This window comes from Camelus ferus, chromosome 16 (assembly GCF_009834535.1).
Source record: "Camelus ferus isolate YT-003-E chromosome 16, BCGSAC_Cfer_1.0, whole genome shotgun sequence".
In the NCBI taxonomy this organism is placed as follows: Eukaryota; Metazoa; Chordata; class Mammalia; order Artiodactyla; family Camelidae; genus Camelus; species Camelus ferus.
In genome coordinates this window covers 5,006,996-5,029,141 of record NC_045711.1, presented here as the reverse complement: position 1 = coordinate 5,029,141, position 22,146 = coordinate 5,006,996, and the positions used below count along the sequence as shown (strand labels likewise).

The 22,146-nt window shown below is 37.6% G+C and overlaps 1 protein-coding gene and 1 non-coding gene across 3 annotated transcripts in view; one reads left to right on the top strand and one right to left on the bottom strand.

Annotated features, from left to right (window-relative positions):
• Positions 1–2,268: 2,268 nt before the first annotated feature.
• Positions 2,269–2,340, bottom strand: TRNAS-GGA. The gene has a single exon. It is a non-coding gene; the product is annotated as a tRNA-Ser (tRNA).
• A 4,872-nt stretch (positions 2,341–7,212) lies between these two features.
• The window catches only part of CLTC (clathrin heavy chain), a 58,433-nt gene continuing 43,499 nt past the window's right edge, over positions 7,213–22,146 (top strand). The window contains exon 1 of one of the 2 annotated variants that reach the window (XM_014556516.2): positions 7,213–7,680. In XM_014556516.2, coding sequence (XP_014412002.1) covers positions 7,639–7,680 — 42 coding nt within the window. In that variant the 5' untranslated portion in view covers positions 7,213–7,638. The remainder of the gene's footprint in view (positions 7,681–22,146) is intronic. The other variant, XM_006181433.3, reaches the window with a different exon arrangement.

Sequence of the window (22,146 nt, the reverse complement as noted above, 5' to 3'; positions counted from 1 at the left end):
GTTCCTCATAAATTATTACCCTCTGGATTATATCATCAACTGATGATTCTTACCTGAATCAGTTTTATTCTTATGGTTGCAAAATGGTGATTTTTTTCCCCAATTCTTTCCTATACAGTTGACCCTTGAACAACATGGGTTTGAACTGCACAGGTCCTCTTATACACAGATTTTTTCCAGTAGATATGTAATATAGTACTACATGATTCTCGGTTGATTGAATCCAAGGATACGGAACCATTGATACGGAGGGCTGACTGTAGAGATATACGAGGGTTTTGGACTGCTGGGGTGGGGGTGGACTCTCAACCACCTCATTGTTCAAGGGTCACCTGTATAGATTTGTTGGCATTATACTGTAAGCTTCCCTTGAAGAAGAATTTCCAATTAACACTTGGGTATTAGGAACAGCATAAGTCAAGACAGAGAATTGGAAAGCACAGGGCATATTTGAGAGGAGTGGCAAACGCTCTAGTTTATTTGGTGCATAAAGTGTATATATAGGCGAGTAATAGGTTGAAAATATTGGTTGATAATAGATTATGGAAGGCCTTCAAAGCCAAACTATGGATTTGGACTTACTTTGTACTATATATGAATTTACTGGAGGGGAATGACATCATTACATCTTTAAGGTAAGTGTGACAATGGTGTTGATAAGAATCGAATTCCATTGAGTGGGCTCTGAGATAAAGTATGAAAGGAATACTGCATCTCGTTAAGGATGTGGAAGGAGTCTTGGAGGAAAGGTAGTGGTTATGGAGATGTTTGTTCTTAAAAGAAGTAAAGATTCACCTTCAAATTACTAAATAAAACAAGTAATGAAGATGAATGTTACAGAAAAATGGACAAAGGACATGGTCAGTCATTTCATAAAAGGAAACATAAGTGGTCAATAAATAAGATACTGAATCTTACTAGTAATTCGGGACATGCAGTTGAAAATAAGTGAGATGCCATTCTTTTCCATCCAATTGGCAAAGTTAAAATGCCTGAGAAGTGTTGGTATAGGATAAATTGCTCATATTTTAGAGAACATTTTGGCAATATCTAATAAAATTGAAGATGTGAACAACCTGTGACCTAGCAAGCCCAACTTTAAAATTTATATCCTAGGAACTCCTTGAGACTATACAATATGTTCTGTTCCTCATAAAGCTTGACTCCCATAGATGTAGCATCAGTTGATGATTTATGTTAAATACAGCATTCATAAAATTGTTATGTACTTGCTTCTAATAGCAAAAAACTGGAAAAATATGTAAATAACTATCAATAGGGAAATGTTTGAATAAATTGTGATATGTTCTTATGGTTGAATTCTTTACAGCAGTGAAAGTGATCTTTGAGACTCCTGTTGCCTACTTACAAACTGCTCTGCAAGACAGATGAACCAGTTTGTATTCCTAACAGCAATGTAGTAAAGTACTATCTTATTGGAGCCTTGTGGCCCCTCAAAAATATTCTTGTTATTATAGACCCAAAAGGTGTCATTATTATGTTTATTTATTTAGATATTCAGCTCTTTTTTCTTAGTCCAAATTGTCTATAAGAAATGAAATTAACTGATTTGAATTTGATAAGGCCAGATGGTAAATATTTTAGGCTTTCAGGCCAGTCTCTATTGCAACTACTATGCTGTTGTTTGTTGTAGTATAAAAGCAGCCATAGATGATACATAAACAAATGGATTGGCTGTTCTCCAATACAACTTTATGGACATTGAAATTTGAAGTTCTTACAATTTTCCCATGTCAGGAAATACTCTTTACCATTTGCACTTTATTCCAGAAAAGCTACTTTTCACATACCCATTCTAATTCACATTACTTCATTTGAAAGAAAAGACCTTTATTACATGAAATACTGAGATATTTTTGGTTTTTACTTTTTCTTTATAGAAGTGACAGGATTGAACATGTCAGAAATCAAAAAATTTAATTTGTAATCTTTATTCTCCCAAAGATTTTCGAAGCAATCTGTATTACTTCTTAGCTGTTCCTTTAATCTGAAAATGTGAATAATACAAAACTCTTATGAAGCTATTGAAGATTTTTCGAAGGACAGAATCATATTACTTGTCCAGATAAAAGCTAACATAATGTTTCTTAACCTAGTATTACTTGGTGCTCAGTTAAATCATAGGAAATAAAATGGGATAACCCCATATACAGCCTAGCATCCAGGTTGGTGCTTTCTGTATATGACAGGTATTTATAAATGAATGTTGTGCTAACTCCAGGTGTGACTACTATTTTTCCCCCATGATGGGCGCACTGGGGATTGAACCCAGGACTTTGTGCACTCCAACCACACACTCTACCACTGAGCTATACACCCTACCCCCACAGATGTGATTATTAACAACATAAGTTAGCCTAGGCTTCGAATTAAATAGGTAGCTATAGTCAATAAACGCTGTAATAGCTTAAGAAGTAGGGTAAATGGATTTTAACGTGAGTTTTTAAGGAAGAGTAGGACTTGGATTAGAACAAGAATGGAGACACTGTGTATGGATCAGGAGAGGAATCAGATAAACAATTGAAAGATGAACAGTGTCACCTTGAGAAGGGCTTTTTCGAGGTATTTTGAGGTTCCCAGTTCTGTAACTTGGGTTAACACTAAATAGGTCATATGCAGGATAATTTAAGTGCTAATCATTCTTGCAGCTAGAAACATTTGAGTCAGCCTGGACGGGAGGTTTTCTTTCATAGCGCGCAGCACTTTGAGACTGCCATGGTGTGCTAGTTGCCACTACTTCCGGTTCCTTTTCAAGAAATGGAATTTTTAAGGCCTCTGCAGTAATGAGCACAGTCTCATCTCCACATCTAATCTGATGGCTTAGCACGATGGTCCCAAAATACGGAGACAGTAAAGGACAGTCAGGTTATTTTCACCCTGTGGAAAGCTTTGTATTTGGTCGGCTTTACATATAGAGTGGCCTAAACTCAAGAGGCTTTTTCATGCCTCTTGGTGCTAACAGGGTTGGCTTAGAAAAGAAAAATAAAACTAAAATCAGTAAATTTGAGGTAGGCTTATATGAATGCTACATATTTTTCATTACTGGAGTGTTATGGAATGAAAAATAATTATGTGGTTTTGTATACTGTACAACATTAACTCACAGTTATTTGTAATATAAGCAACAAGGAGAAGGAAATAAATAGGTTTTGGGTTTGTTTTTTTTTTATCAGTCATGACACATTGAGGTAAGACATTTAAAAAGCAGTAAATTTCTAGTGTGTCCTAAATTTGGTACATATTCATATCAGGCTCCACAGTGATGAACCTGAGGCCTTTAAAATTCAGAATTGCTTTCCCCATATAAAAATATATTTTTAAAAGCCTTGTCAAAAGATTTTAACATTAATTTTTCATTGTTTATTCTGAAGTATTTGTTGACCAAGTAAATTATACTTTCTTGACTTTGTTATTACTGAATTAACCAAAACTTTATCAAATCTCAGTCCTCAATACTCTGTTCTGAGTTTACTACCATAACAAGGCTGCACAGGTGCATTGCTACTGGTAGAACTATCCCCGGAGTGTGACAGAATTTTAAGACTGTTTGAAGAACATCTTTGTGGGTCATGCCTTTCTTTAGAGACAGTAACTCCAGGAGGTGAAATGAGACAGTTCTACATATTTAGAAAGGGGTAAGAAAAGCTCATAACAATCATTCCCACACCTTGGCCTTCACGGCCGCTTCATTCTGTAGATCCTCTCAAGCTTCTTTTAACTTTCGTGTTTGGATGTGAAAGGAATGTTGTGACGTAGCATGTGACTGTTGATCAGTAGTGCTCTAACTCTCCTGGGTTTTTCTGTCCCCAGTGCTCTGTGTATCACTATATTTGAACCAACTTTCTTGAGATGACTTTTTAAGGTAATGTTATGAGCTACTTCATTCCTCTGATGGGATATGATTTAACCTTTAGAAGACATGGGAGGAGCCTGTATTATATGCTAGATTCCAGATTATATTCCCACAGGGCTGGTCTGTACTACTCACTTGGAACATGTTTGATCCTGACACAGAATAAAGATTCACTATAGATCTTACTGGTATCCATGATACATTATAAACTTGTCTATATAAAATTAGGTTTAGGACAAGCCTGAGCAGTGAGTGTTAACTGAGTATAAATTCAGGTCCATTTCATACCAAAATAAGGTCATGAAAAATTTTTTTCTTGCTTTGTAAATGTTCTTTTTGGGAGAGCTTTGCCTATATAATCAGTGCCCTTGTACCAGGCCAAAAAAAGTGGGTACTGTATGTTGACTGATACCTGAGCCACTTACTGGCCTTTGATATGCTCTTCATCTAATCCTGCTGGGATTCTTATCAGTGGCTGTAGGGGGCTGAGATGTTTCAAAGCTGCTGTTTAAATGGCAAAACCACTTAGCTTACTTAGGTGATGCTTAAGTATATCCCTCTTGGTTTCATTAAAATCTGAATTTTAAATATTTGGCACAATGGTTTAGGTTTTAAAGTTCTGGTTTACAATTAATCTCTTAATATTTGAGAAATATTTTTACCCTGTGGCTTCTGCAGTGCAGCCAACTCATGCTGTTTTCAAAAGGTCAAGTTAAAAGGCGGGGGGCCTTAAATCTGGGGTTGCTTGAAGATGAAAAACTACAGGAATCCTACAATGAAAAGTTATTCTGATGTGTCATTCCTGTTGGAGGTTTTATATATATAAAATAGTTCCTGGCAAAAAAAATAGAAAATTAGGGACACAATAAAGGTTTCTTGCACAGCTTCTGAGAAATTGGCACTCCTCAAAATAACAGACGAGCAATGCAGTTTTTGCTAATGACACTTGCTGTGACTCAGAGCAAGGACCTACTATTGAATAATCTGCTAAAAATACCTTCAAATTCAAAGAACTTGACCACTTGTTAACATGGATATCTTACTAAAACATTTTCTAAAACCAAAAGCTGGGATGATAATATATTTATACCAGTTGTCTTATTAAGACTTTGTCATACTTTGATAACCTAATACACCAGAAAACAAATGCTTTTTTTTTCTTTCGTCTCCTCTAGTTAAGGTAGTGCCTGCAAACAAAGCCATTCAGCTACTGCTCAGATAGCTGTTAACAGTGACTCAGCCTTTGGGGACTTCTAAACCAAAAATTGACCACCTTTTTGCCTGTGCCTATACCATTAGCAAGAACAGTGTACTACCATAAAATGCTCTCATTACCTCAGCCAAAATGACTGATCTTTAAAAGGCACAGGTTTGGGGTTGTTTCTCATCTGGACCATTTTTTTTCTTGAAAAATTTTGGGTTTTTTGATTTGAAGGATACAGTGCTCAAAATGAGTTGTATGATAAATCTAAATTCTTTCCAAATGATTTCTGAAAATAATGCATTTATTAGATTTCTGTGTGTGATGACACAGAAGTCACTAACAGAATCTCAGCACTTTTGGTTAGATACTCCACACCAGATACCCAAATTAAAATCCATTGCTTTGGGGATTCTACGTGTATTTAAAATTACAGGTTTGTATGAAATTTCGACAGTTATTAATAAATTAAAAGAAAATTTTGCTGGTCTGTCCATGATACAGTTCTTGTATCCCAGATTCTGAGATAGGAAATGTAACTTTACTGCTTTTACTGTAATAAAACAATAACTCCTTTAGATTTTTAACTTAGAATTTGTCTACTTCCAAAAAAGATTCAAAGCAGTTACTATTAAACTGGTAATAGAAAGGTCGTTTCAAATGCTCTAGAATACAGAACACCTTCAAGTTTGTGGCTTAACAAAACATAATGAAATTTTGCCAAGCATACGTCTTCACTCTGAGGACATGGTGGCAAGGCTTTCCTTTGCAGAACAGTCTCTGCTCTCTTAACTGCCAAAGATTCTTCCCTCATCCTCAGTATGTGAGATACACTTCAGGAAAAAACATTAAAAGCAATTTTAATGATTGCTAAGCAAACTTCTCTAAGCAAAACTGCTTAACACACAAAATTACTGTTTTCCTAAGAGTTTTATGTTTAACTGAAAAGGGCACTAAAAATAATTATTGGGTACTTGAATTTTTCCTGAAGATCTTTCTGGAAAAACAATCACACCTCATAAGATGAAAGGCACAGAATGAAATTTTTTTGTCCTTTATTGTAATTTGTGTATTATGAAATATTATTACAGATTATACATTAGCAATAAAGTGGTGGCAAGGTTATCAATCGATAATGAATACCGTAGATACCTTAATGCTGTTAGAAGACACGATGCTTCAGCTTTGAAGAGCTTGCATTTCCAAATACTAATTTAATGCTGAGGTGGTCCCACCGAAATACACCACTAATAGTTAATCCCTTTCCCCAAGAGTATGCATTAGCCACACCGAGTAAACACCTTAAGGTTTTACAAACCATCTTTAACCTAATTATCTAAATCTTTGAGGCTCCTTAATTACTTGATATGTCTAAAAAAAATACTCCTGCTACAATTTTGTTCCTATTCTTTAGCGTATTTATGCTACTCAAATTCTTCAACACCAGATAAAATTACTAAGCTAAACCCATATACAGTCCGTCAAAATGTCCGCAGAAACGTTAAGAAAGGCTAACACAAGGCCAGCGTGAGATACCTCACAAATGGCCTTCACTGTCCTAGGCCAACTGTCCATTATCCGAAGAGACTACTAGTTAGAATCCAAGCGTCAGCTTCTCCAACCGTCAGAGGGACGCGCGAAAGGGCAGAGGATTTTAAACGCCATTTCATTCCCCCTCCCTGGATGTAACACACCACCCACCACTTGAAACTAGGCGGGGGAGGAGCGCTGCAGCCGGCTGCCAAGAGCACCCTGCAGGGAGGCCGTTTCCCTGAGTCACGGAGAGGGCGGGAGGCTGGGCCCATCTGCCCACGCCACGTCCTCCTCCTTAGGGACTCGGTTTAGATAGGCAGGGCCCACAGGGGAAGGGGAGCAGCACCGCCATTCCTCAAGGCGGCCCACCAGCCAGCTCATTCCCAGGAGACGGTGCCTTTCCCTAGAACGCGCTCTGCATTCTGGCAGCAATCAGCCGACCTTTTCCGACCAGCATCACGTGCACCCGGATGTACGTGGGCGGGACCTAAAGCGCCCACGGAAATGACGTTGGTCGCCCCTAGTCGCATGATGTGGCAAAATGCAAAAAAAAAAAAAAAAAGGTGGGGGGAGGGAAAAGAAGGCGGCTGGGGAAAGTGATGAGGCAAAAAAGTAGTCCCTTCGATTCCTCTATTTACCGTCGTGTCGCCGCAGTAAGCGAGGCCCTCAGCGCACTGCGACCCGAATTCCTGCGCTCCGCTGTACCGCGGCGCTCCGTGGAGGGGTACATAAGGCGGAGGGGGTGAGGTGACTTGGGCGGAGTTCTGTCGCCAGGATCCCTCCGCAGGGCTCAGCCGTTTCCGGAGTCTGCGCTGCGCCCGGTTCCGCCATTGCGGCTCTCCCGGACCCTGGAGCCTCCGCCCCCGACCTGAGCTCTTTCGTCTGCCTGCCAGTTTCCTGCGTCCCCGGAGACTATCCTGCTGAGCCCAGCCTCCCCCCTCCCCCTTCTCCTCCTCTCCCTTGGAGAGCCCGGGCAGCCACTGCCCCGTAGCCCCAGTGACAGGAGGAGACCGTACCCCCCGACAGCGCCATGGCCCAGATTCTGCCAATTCGTTTTCAGGAGCATCTCCAGGTGCGGCTGGCCCCGGGCTGATGAGGGCTGTGGAGAGAGGGAGGGAAGAGGGAGCAAGCTGGAGTCTGAGCCCAAGCGAAAAAGAGGCTCAGAGGTGGGGGGTGGGGGTATCGGTGCCTGGGGTAGATGGAGGATGGGGGCACTATCTTGGAAATCTTAAAGGGTTAAATGATGTGGGGCTTGGAGAGAAGGGACGAGAGTCGGGGTGCAAAGGGCAAGCGAGACCAGGCCTAGGTTTGAAGGCCTCTGTCTTCGCTTCCTGGATGACTGGAACTGCGCATACTAACCCTTCCACCCCCTGGTTCTGTTCAGTTCATTCATTTGGGTAGGTTGGGGGTAGAGGGGTTCTCATGCGTTTCTTCCGGAGCAAGAATTCTCATTCCTTAGGCCAGTGCAGGGCTGTCACCTCCCGTTGCACTCTCTTCCCTTTCCCCCATCGTGTCTGCACCCAGGAGTTGTGGGGCGGGTGGGATGGGGAGGAGCAGTTTTTTTTCTTCCTCCCTCTGCGGCTCTCCACGGGAAAGGCACCTTCCCCTAAGGGTGCGGGGGACGGCAGTGGTTCGTCTCTTGCCTTCCCCAAGGCAAGAGGAACAGGGAAGGTCACTGAAGGCAAAGGAGGATAGAATGGGGGAACGTATTCCTCAGGGCGGTGGCAATCTTAGAGTGCGTGGGGTCAGGGTTCCTAGGGGGAACTCGCGTGTTTTTTTCCCCCCGTTTTTTGATTTCTCTGGGAATGGTGCGGCTCTTATCCTCTCTTTGATTCTAGAAGCCAGAAAAGAGTTATCCAGAGGTTATCTTGGGGTCTGCTGGAGGTAGTTAACTTGGGCTGAGTACCTCCCTCAAGACTGCATGGAATTGAACGAGCCCTGGGGATAGAGCACACCTGTTCTGAGATATGCAAGGTTATTTGGTCTGCAATTGGCTTCCTTTAGTAGGTTCTAGAGTTCTTCCCGATGGTGCATTATCCTGTAGGCAACAGACTGTCTTATCTGGCATCATGCCCGTGGCGGGCCCAGGCAGGTGATCGTTGGAGGGTTTGACTGAATTAAGTCTTATGAGCTTCTGATTTTCCTAGTTCACCTATCTTGGTTTTACTTTGGCTGAAATAGTTTGTTCATAAAATACGCTTTCTTCCCAGTTACCTTCTTTAAAGAAGCCTGCCTCAGCTCAGTCATTTGAAGGGCTAATTTTGTAATGATAAAAGATGCCAGTGGTTTCACATGACACTAATATTAGTGACCTCTTGGACAATTTACCATTGAGGGCTGTTTTTATTTACTTTCTGTCATTGTTATGCATAAAGGATTCTTCTTAATAAAAAGGTTTAATTGGGGCTATCAGTAACATAATTTCATATTTTTTACAGGTATCACCTTTGCTTGCATCAGCAAGAACTTTCCTTTTAAGTCCTGAAATATAATGAATAATAAATCTTTACTCAAAAAATGAGTTAAGTAATGCACTTTCTTCAGTCATCTTTGGTTTTCAGATAACTCATCTGATGTAATAGAACACTTTTACAGAAAGTTAAAACGTTAAATGACAGAATGGACACAGGTTTTTGTTAATGCCCAAGACAAACTTTAATTGCTGTGGTTACAGTTCTGTTCAAGTGGGTAGTAAGTGAATGTGGAGGGTTAGGAAAATAGTATTCTTGAGGGTGAGGGGAAAACACACCCTTGTCCTCACACCAAAGTGCTTCTGGGGTATAATCTTTCTACAGACAAAAGTTTGTAAAATCATACACAAGAAAAGCGGTTACAGTTGCTGTTTACAAAGCAGAGGTATAGCCCACTGGTAAATCTTATTTCTTGACTAGTGGTGGTTTGAACAATAGTTTTCATTTCTATTAAAAAGGAGACAGGATTGTTAAATAATCCCAAAGATTGGACTCCAACCTTGTCACTAATTGAAGACAGATTTAATATGGGTCTGATTTCTAAGTGGTTCAGAGTTTTTGCAAATACTTGAAGCCATTTCCTTCTCAAATAATTTGAAGGGTATAAAGTACGTTAGCAAATAGACTTGAAGAATTCATTTATTTTTTGGAGTAGTATATATGCCGTGCTTAAGCTTGCTATGGTGACTGTATACTCCAGCTGATGATTAATTGTGCAGAGCCCTGGTCACCGACCTCTTCCAGGATAACTCCTGACTCCTCATTTTTATCCCTTCCCTTTAAAAAAAAAAAATGAATGATTATTTTAATTGGCATCTTAGGTCTTTGGCCTCTGAATCCCCGTCACTTTGCTAAGTAGCAGAAAACTTTCTGAAACACTTAAGATAAAAATTGGGAATAAGAATTAAGGAACTTTAGTGTAGAATTCACCTGTGAAGACTTCAAAAGGTGAACATAAATGATTTTATTTTATACCATGTAAGTGCTTTGGCCAATGGAAGGATTTGTCATCAAGGCCTGGAACTACATCAAATTAATGTTAATATTTTAAGTTATGAAGGAATTTTTTCTTATTTTAGGATGTTTAGGCTAATAGCAATGAACAGATGAGTGCTTATTTGAGCAAGACTTTGCTAGAATTGTAGGTTCTGAAAAAAATCCTAAGCTACATATAGTGTTGCCTGTTATTCTCATTTCTTGGCTCATTAAGTATCTGTATGCCAGTTAACTCATTCCACTGTATTCCCAGGTTCTTTGGGTCTGCAGTTAATCTCCCCACCCTATTCTTTTCCCTTTGATCCATAAATACAGGCGTGGAATGTGTTGTGCATTGAATGGCAGGGGTTCTTGCTCTGTTTATTTTGACTTGCAAAGAGAAAGCAATGCCAAGTATTACTGGGATATGTTATATGCTTAACTATGCTGCCTGGAATTATGCTGCAGTCTTCTGTAGGAATAACTTCCAAGCTTAAGATGTATCAGGTTTTTGAGAATTTTCCTAATGGTCAATTTACTTAGCTTAAAGGGGTGTGGCTAATTCTAGTGAATGTGCTTTCACTCTGTTTTGGAAATAATTTGACATGTAATTGGTTTGCGTGTGTGTGTGTGTGTGTGTGTGTGTGTGTAGAACCACAGTCATTTTCATTTTGGACTGCAGTGAAATACATGATTTCAGGAACCTTAGCCTGTGATGTTTGAATTATATTTAACAATAACAAGATGTTTTTCTGTCAGTGTTAATGATGCATCTTTTCCTTTTTGAGAGTAACTGTCCAGTAGAACTTTCTTCCGTGATGAAAATTTATCTGGCTACCTAGGCACATTGAGCACTCGAAATGTGCTAGTGTGACTGAGAAACTAAGTTTTTACTTTTATTTATTTTTAATTAATGTAAATATGAATAACTATATGAGGCTGTGACTATGACATTGAGCTGCACAATTACAGGCCACACAGATGTGCTTTGTAAGAGTGAAGGTTTATTTGGCCACCCAAATTTATATGTTTAAAACACTTTGTTAGCAAAAATTAAAACATTCATAATTTGAAAGTGTTAGTTGAATACTGTCTTCTCTTTTGGGAAGCAGTGGTGATGAGCAGTGTCCAGTGAGTGGAAGGAGCAGCAGACTTCTGTGAAAACTTGTGTCCTATGAATGTGACTGGGTGCTTTCAGGTCTTTACTTAATCCCTCCAGACATCCTTCTTAAACAGTTGAAAGTGAGACTTGAAGTGGTACCCAGGGGAACACTGTCAGAATGGGATTTTGAACCTGGGTCTTCTGATACTAAATATTTCAAAGAAAAAAAGTGATTGGCCTTAAGTTACACAGGTCCTATTGTGGTTTTTTTTTCTGTTGGAGTCTACCCTGAAAAGTGATTGCTCTACTGGCTTAAAGTGTGATTAATTATGTGGTCTACTAGATAGATCAGGGGTTTGGAGGTTTTTGAGACCATTGCTGTTCAATAGAAAACTATGGGCCACAACTATAATTTTACATTTTCCAGTGGCCATAGTAAAAGTAAGAACAGGTGAAACGAACTTTAATGCTTTGTTTAGCTCAGTATACCCCACATGTTGTAATTTCAACATGTAATCAGTATAAAATTTTCAGATGGGATATTTTACATTCTTTTTTGGGGGGGTACTGAATTTTCAAAATCTGATGTGTATTTTGTACTTAGAGCACATCTCAATTCAAGCCCTATTTTCATTGGATATATTTGATCAGTATTTAACTTTCATAAAATTTACAGTTGGAAAAGCAAATTTGCATATGTAGGTTGTTCCAGACATACTTAAGTTTTCCATAATTGGATCGACTATCAGTTACTACTTTAAGATTTAAAATAATTCAGTCACAGTAACCACGTTTCATGTGCTCGGAACCACATGTGGCTTGTGAAATGTGGCTACAGTGTTGGAGAAAGCAAGTTAAGACTAACCCCTTGCTCCTTTTTCTCTGTAAAATAGGTATGCTGCCTTACAAAGTCACTGTGAAGGTCTGAGACGGTGTATGTGAAAGTACTTGGTGTAGCTCTTGAGGAATATTCATTGTTAACCATATAATTTTTGTCCAGTACGTTTTATTCAGGTACCTCTCAACCAATGACACAGCATTTTATTTGCAGACCTAAGACCTAGATATTTATGATTTATAAATATTTGGTACTGACCTGAGATTTGAGTACTTACTATTTATCAACAATTGTGTTAGACTAGGGACAGTGGTAACAAGACTGCAGATTGCATTTGTGCTTGTGTTGATTAGTTGGCAAAGGCTGTCCACACATAATTGGAACCTTGGATGTTATTGAATGTTAGAGAATGTGCAGAATTCAAGATAAACATTCATATAACACAAAATTGATCCTGTTCTGAAACTGCCCAAAAGAAAGAAATTTTTAAATTAATCTTTTATTATAACCCGTGAGTGCTCACATGTGCCATTGGTTCATTTTTAATTAGTATTCTTTGTTCAGATATATTTGAGAATCCTGATAAATCACATCTGATACCTACATAGAATGTCAGCCAGGCTTTTGTTAGTGTTACTATTATGGCTGTCCCTCTATAAGATGGTAGCGCTGAAGCGAATGTTCTCACTTAGATAGGAAATGAGTTCATAGCTGATGTTTTTGTCCTGTATATTAGAATGAGGCTAGTTCTTTAAATTTATTTACTACATACATGCCATGCAGAATCTACTTTATGAAATCAAATTGTAAGCCATAGCAAAGTTTACAGCTCTACATGTCTTTTTTTTTCCTTCCCCTCTTGGCCAAGTGCCTGAGGCTAATGCTCTTAACTCAAGGGATGGCAGGAAGCTTGGATTGGAATGTATTATGCAAAACCCATCTGTCATACTTGTATTTTTTTGTCTCTCCTTTTGTTATGAAAGACATAATTTAAGGTATTTTATCCTAGTTTAGAGGGAATTACTATTCATTTTAATAGTCCGGGGGAGGGTATAGCTCAAGTGGTAGAGTGCATGTTTAGCATGCTTGAGATTCTGGGTTCAATCCTCCATCAAAAAATAAATAAAGAAAGAAACCTAATTACCTCCCCCTGCAAAAACAAAAAACAAAAAACAAAAAAAACTAAGGAAAACAAAGGACAATCACATAAAAAAAAGATAAGTAAACATCTTAATATCCTGAAATCTACAAAAGATGAAATTAAATTGACCATTACAGCTATTTGAGCACCTACTGTGTGCCAAGAACTCTGCTAAGTATTTTATGTTCATGTTCTCATTTAATTAGCAAAAACATCCCGTCAGGTAGGTAGGGTTAGCCTTATTTTGCAAAAGGGGAAACCGAAGTTCACAGCAGTTAACCTGTAGAGTCACACAGCTAGTGAGTGGGTAGTCACACTTTATAACACTTGCTCTTCTTTCAGTGTGGCACATGGCCTCATTTGGTGAATGATCTGTAAAATGTGTGTGTGTGTGTTGTGGTGTATATTCTACTAGTATTTAGTTTCTAGCTCTGTAGTTTTTATATTATGAGAAATGTAGGGGGCCAGTGAACCTACATCTGATTTTCTATGCCTTAAATGGTTATTTAGATGATGTTTTTAAAGAGCTTTGTCCAGGTTCCCACTAGAAAATTGTGCAGAATGATTGGGATCATGTTAACTTGTAATTACCTAGATTATCTATATCCCTCTCATAAGGCTGAATGTCTCAAATTTCTCTTAGACTTTTCCTTAATGACAAGAGAGTGTATGTGTTCCAGTCTGAAGTCACTTGTGAAAGCAGGAAAGTTCTGCTTTCTATTTTACTATTTTCATGTTTTTGTGTTTATACTAATGTAAAACTTGAATAGAACCCAAGGAAGACAATTGAGCATGGGGTGGGGGGAAGAGGAAGGTGGAAGTAGAACATGCTCCCTCAGTTTAAATAGCATAACCATAGAGGGGAAAATGGATACAAATTTGTAGGACTGTGCTTTGGAGGCAGAACTGCCAGTAATATTAGGACTTCCTGTCTGAATCATTGGGTAATTGAGAAATTTTAAGTTCTGAAGTAAAGCAGATTTAAAGCTTACTTTTGAAAGAATGGGAACTGAGTCCATTAAAGCCATTTTGTCACATTAAAAATTTTAAATTCTGCAGTGTGTTATTGTGGGAAAATGTCTCAGATGTTTGATTGAAGCTGTATCTTTTTATCTTTTCTCAACTTCCTCATTTATTATATAATTAATACTTTTTGTACAGTTGTAATGTTAGACTATAGTATGTATTTGTGTTTATATCATAATAGTTGGCCCACATAGACACTCAGATAATTAGTTCTTGGCCCCTATGCTGGAGGGGAATCTCTATCCAGTTGAGTTGAACAAATGTTATGCTACAGGGAAAAACTACCTTACCCAGGTATTGAAGCCAAGATCTTGGAATTACACCAGACTTTGTCCTCGTTTTCTATGTCTAGTCCATTTCGGGAGTAGGGAAGGGAAGAACTGTGGGTCCTGGGGATTGCAGTTTTTAATGACCTCTGTCTATTGAAACTGTGGGAATCATAATAGATGAAAAATGGGAATTGGGTTGAGAGTTCCTTTCATCTGTTTCTGACTAGTTTCTCATCTGAGAAAGGGCTTAAAAACCACCAAAGTGGACAGAGTGAAGCCAGAGACTATCCATATATGCTAAGCTTAGCGAACAGCTGACTTTGGGTAGATCTCATTATTTGAGAATTAATAATTAGGGGGAAAAAACCTTTAGGGACAACATGGTCTACAAAATCCATCTCTTTCTGCACTCTACAATACCCTACATTCTCTCCTATGCAAATCTAAGGCAGGTTTCTTTTCTTTTCCTTTTTTTTTTTTTAACCATAAAATATTCCTCAGGAACTGAGTGTCCATATTACTGAGTCCTTTCATAGTTATTTCTGTTTGAATTGAGTGCTACAACAATGTTCAGTGAAGGCTACCATGGGCTTGAAACCAGCTGAATTGGTACGAGGTAAATTTAACACATCTAATAATTATTTCTCTCTGTATGGCCTCAATTACAACTGTTGGATGTTGTAAGCAAACATTTTAAATATCATTCAAATATCAGTCCATTAGGGATGTATTTCTGGAGATTATAATCCAAAAACCAACTGTAAAACTAACTCTCCTAATACAGAAATAGAAATTTGAGGCCTTTTTTAAAATTCCCATGATTACACCAGAATGGATATTTAAAAAGCACTTTGATAGAATGGAGATGACTTTCCACTGCTAATGAAGACATGTATGATGTAAAAAATGTATTTGAAGAGTCTGAAATGGTTTCTGAAATGTGAAGAGTAGAAAAACATTTCAAAGTGAATTATTTTTAAAGATGTCTATATAAACTACGTCAAATGACTACTTGAATTATACATTAAGTATATCTAATCCCTAAGAGTTCACAATTTAACAAGACCAGAAGCCTTTTTAAATTAAGATAAAATTGATATAATTTAAAATTAACCATTTTAAAGTGAACAATTTAGTGGTATTTAGTATATTCACAGTGTTTTGTGACCATCACCAGTTTCTAGTCCCAAAAGATTTCATTACCCCAAAAGGAAACCCCGTATCCATTAAGCAGTCTCTTTCCTGCCTCCTCCCATCCCCTGGCAACTACACTAATGTGCTCTCTGTCTCTGTGAATTTACCTATTCCTTCTAAATGGAATTGTACAACATGTGACCTTTTGTGTCTAACTTCCTTCATTAAGCCTCCTATTTGGGGTTTATCCGTATTGTGGTATGTATCAATACTTCATTCCTTAGTGGCAGAATAATACTCCGTTGACTGGATATACCACATTTTACTTGTCCTTTCATGTATTGATGAACATTTGGCTTCTTTCCACCTGGGGGTATTGTGAATAGTGCTGCCATGAACAATAATGTACAGGCCTTTTTGAATACCTGTTTTCAGTTCTTTGGGATATATACTGAGAAGTAGAATTGTTGGGTCATGTGGTAATTCTATATTTTAACTTTTTTAGGGACTGCCCTACTATTTCACAGCAGCTGTACCATTTTACATCCCCACCAACAATGTATGAGAGTTCCAGTATTTCCACATTCTCTCCAACAGTTGTCAAACACTTTTTTGGATGTCCAGGGAGTAGTCTGTTTGGGAAAATGAATATATATAAAATATTTGGGCATATATGGTATTTTTTACTATTGTATGTTCTTGCCCAGTCTCTGCATATCTGCCCTCTCTTAAATTACGTGTCTCGTCTTAAATTGCGTTTCCATTTCTTCTGAGACAGCACGTGTACCTCCACCTGTAACCAGTCATAGCTTTAGTTGCATTCAGTTGTTTTGTGTCAGCTGAATGGCATTTATACAGAAAAGGGTATAACCTTGAGGAGTCATACCCATCTGTAAGATTTGGGGTATAAAAACTTCCCTGTATTCCTCTGCAGCTTGATCAGAATTAATATGTGATTATTCATCTAATTATTGGATAATTATTTTTAAGAATGAATCAAATTTAAAGGTTTTTAATTTTGTAGTTAGTAGTTGGGTACAGGTAAGAAAAATTCTTTGAGTCTCCTGATAGTTTACCAAAGCTAATAGTCTTTTTTAAACAGCCCCTGTCTCCAACTATGGTTCCTTCCTGAATGTGTTAACAATTTGGAATTAGTGACCAGAGGAAAAAATTCTAAGAATGTTTGCCACGAAGACTTAACAGAGGGTAGAAACAAGTATGTGTATTTTTAAGTGTGGGGTCAACAAGGGTTAAAGGCATTTTTATTGCTTAAAATGTGTGACGGGCATAGAAAACAGTGGCTGGTATACAGCTGATGAAAGAATTAAAGTAATGCTGCATTTTCAACATTTTTATTCATTTCCTGTAGAAGACAAACTGCAGTTCTTATTTCATATTCTGCTAGTTTCCTGGAAGGGCTCAGTGAAGTGACTACTGTCAGCATGTTTTTCACAGTGATTAATACTAGTGAAGGTAGAGGATGTTTTGGAACTTTCAAAGGAAATTATGCTGAGTGAAATCCTTGGGATAGGAAGTTAACCAAATCTTCAAGCACTAAAAAATATCTGTCTTGGGTGACATCCATGTATCAGCAGGTCTCTCTAAAATTGTTGACTTCTTAACTCTGTAGTGATCACACCTATTAAGTCTTTATTAAGGTACAAGATCCATTTACAGAAAAAGTAATGGATATAGGACTATACATAGAGCACTTCCAAAATCGCCTCGTCTGAAACCCAGTAGCTGTACATACTTCCTTTACATTCTATTAGATGAAACGAGGAAGGAACCGGAAAGTGTAAAGCCAAGCACTGATTGTGAAACATTATCCTTAATAATGCTGTTGTAAACACAAATTTTAATGTATTTTGATTTTCAGCTGATTCAGCTGGTAAATGAGTTCTGTTCTGAGTTTGCTAGTCATTCATTAGGAAACAGACTCCCCAGATGTGCTTATAAAGAAGCTTGTTTCCAGTGAGTGTTCCTGTCTGATCAAGTGTAAAGAACTGCTGGTTGAAATTAGTAGGCTCAAAGCAAACTTACTACTCCTTTAATTGTGTGATATTTGTAGGCATAGACACAATTGTGATTGACTGCTGAGGCAGACGTGCTAACAGAGAGTGTCGTCTTTAGCTAGCCAAAGAATTGGGCATTGAAAAAATAGTGTGGTTTTACTTGGTTGAACTGTCTTACACTAGAATTTTCTGCCCTTTTTGCTACATGTATCCTATTGTATTAAACACTTGCATGGTCCATTTGGTTCCTTTAACAATATCACTAATTTATTCTAACATGGTTCTGACTCACCGTCAGTAGGTTTCCTGATTCCTTGACACATGAAGGTTTTCCTATCTGTCTTTAGTAATGTCAATTTTGAACAAAGAAAATTGGCCTACCCTTGTTCTGGGTTTGACTGTGTAATATTAGTAGCATCACATCAGAGCCAATCTATTTGAGAATAATTTGTCATAATACCATAGTCCTAGAGCTAAATAATTATAAAAGGATAGAAGTCCATAAAATAGAGTGCTTGTATGCCACATTTATAATCAAATCAAGTACAGTTTCAAAACCAAGACAGGAAAAAACAAAGTGTTAAAAACTGATGAGCATTTAACTTAGATTTCTGAATCTAATATTGTTGAAGTTAAAAAAATTTCACCATAAATCTTTGATTTTAGTACAGTCTGTTTCACCATTAACATTTTTGAAATTGGGTATTCTTCTTAACAGTTGTGTGCTCTTCTGTCAAAATCTTTATCATATTGAGCATCTTAGAAATTGAGGCAGTGGTAGTTTACCAGGCACAGAGATGGGCCTCTCTTGTATTCTCTGAAGAAATTACATCTTATTTTATCTGCACATTCTCAGTCCTTCTTAGTCCCTTGTAACCCAGGGCCTAACCTATTTGAATTTTTAGTGATTTCTTTAAGGGGAAGAATCACCCAGACTGAGAAGTTTTTCCTTAGACTCTCGTTTCTGCTAGCATTGAACTCTGTAGATTTTTTTCCCCCAAGCCTCCTCCAGATACTGGACTCTGAAACCTGAAAGTTCTAATTTTTTCTACTTCTCCTTGTGTTGTCTGAAATCCTTATATAAGATGAATGTGTCTCTTTGCCAGCTGTCCTTTATATTTGCCAGAACTTAATATTAAAGTTAAAAGTTCTTGTTGAACTCCCAAGAGAAATTTCTGAAAACAATGCTGTCCAGTAGAACTGTGCAGTGATGGAAATATTCTATATTCTTTTGCCTTCCAATACAGCAAGTAGTCACATGTGACTGTCAAGTACTTGAAATGTGACTAATGTGCCTGAGGAACTGAATTTTAAGTTTTATTTACTGAATAAAATTAAATAGCTGCATGTGACTGGTGGCTGCTGTATTAGACAGTGTAGCAAAACCTCTTAGTTCTGATTGGATCTGTACGGCTCCTTTACAGAGCGTAACCTCTTGCTCTGAAATTACGTCACTCTTTGAATGGCTTGATTTTCATCTTTACCTTTTGAGATGGTAGTCTTCCTTCCTGCCCTAAAGGTAAATTGCCTAATAAAAGCCTAATCCTTACAATTATAATTTACTTTTCAAGTTCTATAACCTATAAAAGAGTGGAGGTTCATCCCTTTTTAAAAACTTTAAAAAATAATAAATTTGTAAGCTTTCATAAAACTAGGAAGAGCATATACTCTGTCATCTAGATTTTTCTTTCATTTTTCCTGTTTTCTTTGGCCTCTAGGTTTTTAATAATATTTTGCTATATTTGCTTTTTTGTTTTACTTAATCTGATTTTTTTAAAAATTTAAATTTATCATGACATCTCACCTCTAAATATTCCAGCATCCATCTTTAGAAAATAAGGAACTTTTCTTACAATCACAATATCATTATAACATCCTAATAGTTTACAATCCTTCAATACCAATCCATATTCAGATTTCTTTGTCCCCAGATGTTAACTGGTTTGTTTAAAGTAGGGTCCAGACAAGATCTACATGTTACTTTCAGTTATGTCCCTTAAGCTTCTTGTAAGAAACGTTTTATTTCTACAGAGTTTCAGATTTACAGAAAAGTTTGAAGAATGGTACAAAGATTCTTTCCACACTTACCCAGGTTTGTCGGTTCTTAACATTTTTTTTTTACTATATTTGACTTATCTTCTTCAGCCTCTCTGTACATTTTTTATTGAACTGTTTGAAAATAGTTTGCAGACATGATGTCTCTTTGCTACTACATACTCTAGTGTGTATTTGCTAAGAATAACAAAATGGTCTTAAACTACAGTGATCAAAGTGAAGAAATTGACTTTGACAGAATACTGTTACCTAATTTCAGGCTTTATTCAGATTTCATCAGTTGTTCCCATAATGTTCTTTATATCAAAAGAAAATTCAGGATCATGAGTTGCATTGAGTTGTCCTGTGTCTTTAGGTTTCTTTCATCTGTAACTGTTTGTATTTCAGTATGTAGATAATTTTGAAGAGTACAGATCATTTATTTTGTGGAATGTCCCTCAGTTTGGGTTTATCTGATAGGTCGTCATGATTGGATTCAGATTGTATAACTTTGGCAGGAATACCACAGGAGTGATGTGTTTTTTTGTAGTGCATTGCATCAGGAAGCACATACTGTCATTTTGACCCACTGCTGGTGATACTAACTTTCATCATTTGATGAAGGTTGTGTATAACAGATTTCTTCACTATAAACCTTTTTGCTTTTGTAAGAAGTATCTTGTGGGGAGATATTTTGAGACTATGGAAATATGTTACTCCTCAAAATTTCATCTATTAATTTTTAGTATCCATTGATGATTCTTGCCTGAATCAGTCATTGTGATTGCAGAGTACTAACTTAAAAAATTCCATCAGTCTTTCACCATTTTTAAGTTAGCTTTCTTTCATAAGGAGCAACTTTTCCTTTTTTATTATTTATGGTTTTTATTTATATTGGTGTAGACTTCTGAATTTCATAAATCTTTTAATCTATAATTGTCCTGAAAATAATTAACAGTATGTATATGGAAAAGAATGTTGTCCTCTATAGGAAGATTCTGGCCTCAAGAACTTCAGGCATATTGAAAAGCAGAGATGGAAGAGACTTTCATTCTTTAGGAAAGTTCTTTTATTTGAGGAGCTTAAAATTTAGTTGGATAAATTGACCTGAAATTGTGGGACATGGGCAGATGAGGAAATTTTGGTTTTGGCAAGGTAGAGTATAGGGGACAGAGAGACAGTGTGTGTCTGTCTTTGAACCATGTGGCTTCAGCTTTTCACATGGAGGGCAAAACGCTGTGTCTGCTTTCCATTTCACCTTCTATTTCTTAGTCTTGAGCTCTTCAGGGTGAAGAGAATTTTTGGTGCTACTGACCATATGCTGTCTGTTTGCATTAGCTTCCCCAGCTTGCTCCTTCAGCGAAGGTGTAGGAAACATATTTGCCAAGTTGTTAGAAAGTCTTAACAGTACTGTTCCATGTTGCCCCTAAAAACAAGAATTGAAATAAAATAGGGTTACTTACCATGAAAATGTTACATGATTCCATGTTACATGGTGTTAAAGATTCCAGTCTCTACCTAACTTTAGTTAGGCAAATTAAAGGGCAGAATTGGAAGTTTTAAAGAGTAATTTCCTTTTCTCAGAAACAAAAAACAAATTTCGGTGTTTTGAGTAAGTTAAACACCCAGAGACCGGTAATCTTTTATCAGTAGTCAACAGAAATTCACACCCAGGGTTTCAATCAACTTCTAGGACAGCTGAATTAAGCAGATAATAAAATGCAAATACGAAAAAAAAAGCTAACTGTGAGCTGGCCTAAGTACTGATGTGTTACATGTACTAGGAGTATCTGTTGAGGCTTTAGTATGAGTCAGGCATTAAATCTTCATGTGGAAGATGTACTGTCATTTCAGATGAGGAGACGGATATGCAGGGATAATTGATTTACCCATGATCATTTATGTGGCAAAACTAGGACTAAACCCATACATCTTGACTCTTATGGGAAGTCCACAGAACTAACTCTGGATAGTACTTGTACTTTATAATCAGAGCCGTACATTTCCACAGTAATTGTCTACTTGAATGAAGAACCTCTGTGTTCTTTAGATTTGGAGAATCTGAAGTATTTATTTCTCACTACAGAACTAAGAATGCAGTGTCTTTTTTCCCTAGCATGTTAATCCAAATTGGGGTGAGGAGGGAACGAGACGAAAAGGCATTTTTGTATCATTTGTAAACTAATTCCAGGGCACTCCAGAGTTTTGGTTGTGCTGATTAATGTTAAATCAGTTTACAGTCAGCCCTCCCCTCCACAGCAGCCACAATTTCTCATCCATATAAAGGACTTTTGAGCATCTATGGGGTTTTGGTGTTTGGGGGTTGGAGCGGGGGTCCTAGAACCAATCCCCAGCAGATATCAAGGGATGCCTATTTATTTTTTGGAATTTGAACTAGACTTAAGTGTCGAGTCTTAACAGTCATGCTACGTGCAGACCAGTGTCCACAATCTAGCCTGGAAACTGAATGAATTACAAAGTACAGGTAGCTTTCTTTAGAAGGGGAGCAGTTGATAATTTGTGTGCTTTTCTG